The sequence below is a fragment of the Salvia hispanica genome, chromosome 4 (assembly GCF_023119035.1).
Source record: "Salvia hispanica cultivar TCC Black 2014 chromosome 4, UniMelb_Shisp_WGS_1.0, whole genome shotgun sequence".
Lineage (NCBI taxonomy): Eukaryota > Viridiplantae > Streptophyta > Magnoliopsida > Lamiales > Lamiaceae > Salvia > Salvia hispanica.
Window position 1 is genome coordinate 7,102,637 of NC_062968.1, and position 6,507 is coordinate 7,109,143.

General features: G+C 35.4%; 1 protein-coding gene across 2 annotated transcripts; it reads left to right on the forward strand.

The window, feature by feature from the left end:
• Positions 1-687: 687 nt before the first annotated feature.
• Positions 688-6,269, forward strand: LOC125222857 (lysine--tRNA ligase). Of its 2 annotated transcripts, none has more exons than XM_048125702.1 (17): positions 688-810; positions 2,174-2,245; positions 2,366-2,531; positions 2,617-2,710; positions 3,058-3,143; positions 3,347-3,465; positions 3,542-3,604; positions 3,910-4,035; positions 4,148-4,430; positions 4,507-4,603; positions 4,685-4,841; positions 5,041-5,184; positions 5,315-5,383; positions 5,511-5,654; positions 5,769-5,821; positions 5,925-5,962; positions 6,068-6,269. In XM_048125702.1, the coding sequence occupies exons 1-17, from the start codon at positions 808-810 to the stop codon at positions 6,097-6,099; spliced, it is 1,746 nt and encodes a 581-aa protein (XP_047981659.1). In that variant the 5' UTR covers positions 688-807; the 3' UTR covers positions 6,100-6,269. The 2 variants fall into 2 exon arrangements, with proteins under 2 accessions (XP_047981659.1, XP_047981660.1); XM_048125703.1 differs by having other exon boundaries at positions 6,071-6,269.
• The last annotated feature ends 238 nt before the right edge of the window (positions 6,270-6,507 follow it).

A 6,507-nucleotide genomic window follows, 5' to 3' on the forward strand; every position in this document is an offset into this window, starting at 1 on the left:
CCTAAAAGGATGAATAAAGAAGGAAATGAAAAAGGTAGAGAGTAAAAAGTAAGAGGGAGTAAAGTAAGTGAGAAGAAGTGTGTTGACTTTTACTAAAAGGAGAAATGACTCAACTACCATGAAACGCATTAAAATGACAAAATGACTCAACTACCATGTAATGGAGGGAGTATTATTAGAGATACTGTAAAGATCTAAAAGTTGCATACTCCATTTTTTTCATGGATTTATGAAGTTTATTCTAAATTACTACTCCCTTCGTCCATGCAATATTGTCCAAGTTTGACTCGGCGTAGATTTTAAGAAATACTATAAAGAAATGTGAGTCTATATTTATATGTTAATTTTATAATAAAATGCGAGTGTAAAGAGTTAGTGAGAAATGAGGTCCATTTACCAAAAAATAAAAATAAAGTGGACAACTTTTTATGGACAGAATAAAATAGTAAAACTGGACAATATTTTACGGACGGTGGAGTAAATGCGTTGAGGTTGCGGCCCAACTTTTTTTGGATTGAACAACTTAATCTTTAGCATTATGACAACAGGCCCGGCCCAGTTCGGTCAGGTCAGTCTGGTCCAATCTTAAACAATTTGGTAGTTGGGCAAGGCCCAAACTCGACCCAATCTTGAAAACGAACAAAAGCCCATAACTTAATTCACTTCCTCATATATAAAGTAAAGCTTGAATTTCAAGTGCTAGGGTTTTAGCAAAGTTCATTCTGAGTCATTGGCAGATAAATTAGGGGTGCGAAGAGTGCGTCAACCTTTTCATCAGCAGTCTTCCATTTCACCCCAACAATCAACATGGTAATCCCTCTCTTTCCTTTGATTGTTTGTGAATTTTTGTTTGCTTTTCTCTTATTGAATTTTCAACTTTAAAGTTTACCTTTAAAATGATTTGTGAATGAACTGTCAATCTCACTCTGCTATAGCATGGTTAAACAAAATTATGCCATCATGTATAGAACAAATAGCTTTGTTATTATCAGTTGAATTATCGGTTAAAGTTCGGACTCTTCTTGTATGGCTAATTTGCTCTGCTTATGACTCTGATGAATTTTGCAAGCTTTATGGACTTTTTTTTGTTTGGAAACACTAGAGATTCTGTGATGAGACGTTTTGGTAGTAACATTGCAACTTAGGCATGAGACGTTTTGGTAGTACTGGAGAACCAGATGGCTGCGGCGATAGTTTCTCTCTAGATCTGGCAAAAGTGAAAGAAACCCTAACATAATTCGAATATAGGCTGACAGCTGAACCCACCCTGGCCTCTAATCAGCGACTGTAAATAAGTATCTTTGGCGCCAAGAGGGAAGTCGTTTTTGAGGCAGATAGATAGAGTAAGGGACAGAGTTGCTTACTTGGTAGAGGGAGTTTGGGGAGCTTGACTAGACTGATTGGTTACCATAAGGGGATTTTAAAAAAAAGAGTATTAGCATTTATGCAATGACTATGGAAGCTGCAAACAGGCTTTCTGTATTTGCAGCCGAAATGGGTTTGAAGAAGAATATCGGTTCAAGTAACTGCTCTTAAACATTTGCTTCATTCATTTAATTTTGATACTTGTTTGCAAGAAGTTAGTTAAATCCCATACGATTGACTTTCTGAGTTCCTATAGAATGCAAATGGCTAAAATGCAATATATTAGATGTTCCGTTATTTTATCTAATTAAACACTCCCTCCGTCCAATAAAAATAGCACACTTTGGAATGATGCTGGTTTTAATGCACAATTAGTAAAGTATGAGAGAAATAGAAAGAAAAAGTTATTGAAGAATTTTTAGTTGAGAATGGGCCCACCTCATTAAAGAGAAAAAACTTACCACAAATAGAAATGTCTAATTTTATGGGACGTACCACAATGGAAAAACTGGTCTATTTTTATGGGACGGAGGGAGTATGATTTAGTATTTTGATCGCTATTTTCCCATCAGCCTTTGAAAGAGAATTACATGCTATTACCTGCTTAAACTGTTTTAGTCCCAGAAAAGGGCATGTTATCATGATCAGGTAATTCTTGTTTTATTAATATTTTATTTGGATTATAGTGGTTTGATTGTTTGTTTGTGGCTGCTGTTATCTATATGCTTATTGCATATTTTATGGAGAACAAGGTGTGATGTTTAAAGTTTTTCATGATCTTATATGATTGTGGTGGTATTCATTTCAGGCATCTGCGAAGGCAAAAGGTCAAGGAAAGAAATCTGCTGCGCCAGCAGAAGATGAGGGCATGGATCCAACAGTATGAATCTATCTTGCATTAGTAATCTTGAGATTTTCTTTTGTTTCTTATGTTTAAAAGGAGGATATTAAAGTTATGAAGGGACTTTAGCTGTTCTCAGATGATATGTTTTATTTGCAGCAATACTATGAAAATAGGCTAAAAGCTCTTGCAGCTCAAAAGGAAGCTGGCAGCAACCCATATCCTCACAAGTTTGAAGCTCAATTGTCTATTCCTGAATATGTAAAGAAATATGAAAGTTTAAGCAGTGGGGAACATCTGGAAGATGTTCAAGTGGGAATAGCTGGTAATGGATTCAAATATATGAATTGCATTTTTGGGTCAGCATAAACCTACTTCCTTTCTAACATTTGTGATACTCCTTTCAATAGGTAGGATTATGAACAAACGGTCATCATCATCAAAACTTTTCTTTTATGATTTGCACGGTGGAGGTGCTAAAGTTCAAGTTATGACAGATGAAAGGTATTTTTGTAGTTCAACTTCAAGTTATGCGTTGATATATTGTACAGTTGAGAGTTACTTTGTATGTATACCAGTTTCTAAAAGTAGTGTATTTACTTTAAATTTGAGTATTCCAGATATAATAGAACTTTGGTTCAGAAAAAAGTTAGTTCTTTTGCCAAATTGTTTTATCATCGTACCCGAATCTCAGAGCTTAGAAACTTATTGGTAGTTCATTGTTATGATAAGTCTTTACTTGATTCCAGCTGTCACCGACTCACCATGGGAAATTTTACTTGAACTAACTAACCATTTATGTGCAATGGTTGTCGTCTTCACCATGGATTTTTTATGGATGTTAATTGTAGGACATCAGAGTTGGTGGGGGAAGAGTTTACTAGGTTTCATTCTTCTGTGAAACGTGGAGATATTGTAGGGATCGTTGGGTTCCCAGGTTTGTATCGTTTATCTTTGAGAACCATGAAATACTATATGGTAATGTCAATAAAAAGTTGACATCGTACTCTGCCATTCCCGTCAATCATGATTGGGATTTTCTTGATATGCAAACATGATTATGATTATTATATTGCTTTGTTCATATATATAATATTGCATCATCAAAAACTTCTCTTATGGTTACTTGTTCTTTTTTAGGTAAAAGCAAAAGGGGTGAGCTTAGTATCTTTCCGAAAACATTTATAGTGCTTTCCCACTGCCTCCACATGATGCCACGCCAAAAAGTTACTCCTGGAGGAGGCGCAGATAACGCCAGGGTGATTTTGGTTCTTCTTTGGTGATTTATACTGACACTTGTTGTGATTATTAATGATGTTCAATTTCTTTGGACAGGCAACTGATGTTTGGATTCCAGGAACTGGGAGAAATCCCGAGGCTTATATCTTGAAGGATCAGGTAACATACAACTGTCAGTAGATACGTCAAGTATGCAAAACACTTGTGATGGTCTTAATTGCTACCACATACAATACCAAAATGTTTTCCTGCATACCAGCCTATTGATCTGCATGTCCTACCATGGATTCTGAAGCTGCTTATTTGCTGTATATGTGATTTGTAAACTGTCAAACCATATATTTGTCAATAATTGCTTGAAGCCATATATTTTTCCATGTTATTTTGGAATTGCGCTTGAAGTTATATAATTTCTATATGCCTTAAACCTTTTCAATGATGCTAAAGACAACATTTCATTGTAGGAAACCCGGTATAGGCAGCGCTATTTGGATTTGATGCTGAACATGGAGGTTCGAGAAATATTCAGAACGAGATCAAAAATTATCTCATACATAAGGCATTTTCTAGATGAACGAGATTTTCTGGAGGTATTTGTCTGGTGAACATTATTATGTAAATCCTTCTAATACTTTCCACTAGCCTATCAATATATTGCTTTTTAGATTTTTTTTTCTGGTTGCTTAATTTTCTTTTTTAAAGGTTGAAACACCCATGATGAATATGATAGCTGGGGGAGCTGCTGCACGGCCTTTTGTAACCCATCACAATGACCTAAATTTGAAACTTTTTATGCGGATTGCCCCAGAACTATATCTGAAGGAACTTGTTGTTGGTGGCTTAGACCGCGTATATGAAATTGGGAAGCAGTTTAGAAATGAGGGGATTGACCTTACTCACAATCCTGAGTTTACTACTTGTGAGTTTTACATGGCTTTTGCTGACTACAATGACCTGATGAAACTAACTGAAGATATGCTCAGTGGTAAGTTGAATCTTTGTTCTATACTATCTACAAGAAAAATTTGTGCTCATTTTTTAAGAAAAATCTGTGCTGGTAGGTATGGTGAAGGAACTTACCGGCGGCTACATAATTAAATATCATGCCAATGGACTGGATCAAGATCCTATTGAGATCGATTTCACTCCTCCTTTCAGGTCCTGAACTTATGAATTAATAGTTATGCTTAACTTGTATGTTAATGTCAATAAATGATTCTATGTCCTTTTATTCTACAGGAGGATTGATATGATAGATGAATTGGAGAAGATAGCAGAATTAAACATACCTAAAGACCTTTCCAGTGAGGAAACCAATAAATACCTGGTGGATGCATGTGCAAAATTTGAAATTAAATGCCCACCTCCTCAAACAACTACTAGATTATTAGACAAAGTAAGAATAGCTATCTTCAGTTTACTATTATCTGCAAAATTGAGTTACATGTAATCAAATCCTGAACGTATACAATTTTACAGTGGGTACTTATTTATTTTGATTACTCCCGTCACTTTTTTTGGTTGTATTTTCATCTCCATGATTTTATCTCTCTCTCTCTCTCTCACACACACACCTTTTTATATTATAAATGCAGCTTGTTGGCCATTTTCTTGAGGAGACTTGTGTAAACCCTGCTTTCATCATCAACCATCCTGAGATTATGAGTCCACTGGCAAAGTGGCATAGGTCGAAACCAGGCTTAACTGAGAGATTTGAGTTGTTCGTCAACAAGCATGAAGTACACGACTCTGAATACCCTCATATTTTTCCACTCTATTTTTGTGTGTTTCCATTATTTCTTTCTTTCTGTCTCATCTATTGAAACCTATGTTTTGTAATGATCCTATCGTGCAACGCCTACCTTACAGGTCTGTAATGCATACACGGAGTTAAATGATCCTGTCGTGCAACGCCAACGTTTTGCTGACCAACTCAAGGTATTGGCTTGATAGTGAAGAATTATATCTATAAGATTTTAAAATATGCTTTGCCGCCTTACATTGTATTTAGAACTTGGATCAAAAGTAAGAGGTATGTGCTAACGATGCCTTGTATTGAAACCAGGACCGACAATCTGGTGATGATGAAGCAATGGCTTTGGATGAGACTTTCTGTACTGCACTTGAATATGGATTACCTCCAACTGGTGGTTGGGGTTTGGGGATTGATCGATTTGCAATGCTATTAACTGATTCACAGAATATAAAGGTAGTCAACATTTTATATTTTTCATCTACTTTCTGTGTTGTTTCAACTGCCAAGAATGCTCTTCATAGCACACAGTTTTGGAATTTTCGAACTCAGTAGTGTATGTGCATGCAGGAAGTTTTGCTTTTCCCCGCAATGAAACCCCAGGAGGACCCGAACAAAGAAAGGTACAAACAAAAAAAACTGTAGCTAATTATAATGAAATTATCTCAATAAGGTTTCACAAATATGTAAAATTAACATTTGAATTTATGGTTTGTCCTTTGCCAGCAACAAGAAAACTACTCAGGATGGACCTCTCGCTCAAGGTATGCAATCGAATATGATCTGAAAAGTGTACTTTTGATAAGTGTAGAGTTGTCTCTCACCTTTAATTAATTGCTACTTGGTTATTTCCCTGTGCTTTTCTTTAGCAGAATTTGAAAAGAAAGCAACGGTGTCGTAAAGATTTCTCGAGTGAATGAAGGAAAGGAACGATTATGAGTTTTGGGTTAATTGATTGATGTATCACAATTGAACTTCGTAATACTACCATATCGTTACCAGATTTGTTTAGTTTATATTCGACTTTCGTCACTTATTTTACTTTGTTATTGACCCTCATTTTTCCGCCAATTTTGTTGGAAGTTTCCTAAATTTTTATTTTATTTAAATCAAAGGTCCTTCGTAAAAGACGGTTTTAATCGAGGTCTAAGTTCAAGAATCTAAAAAAAATGTAGTTTAATTTGTATTGCCCAACGCAGAAGAATAGAGCCCATGATTCTCTAAACAACAAACTCCAAAAACTTTGCACCGGAATCATATTATATTCTCATATCTTAGTTTATTCATTTTATTAATTGATTTTTATGGT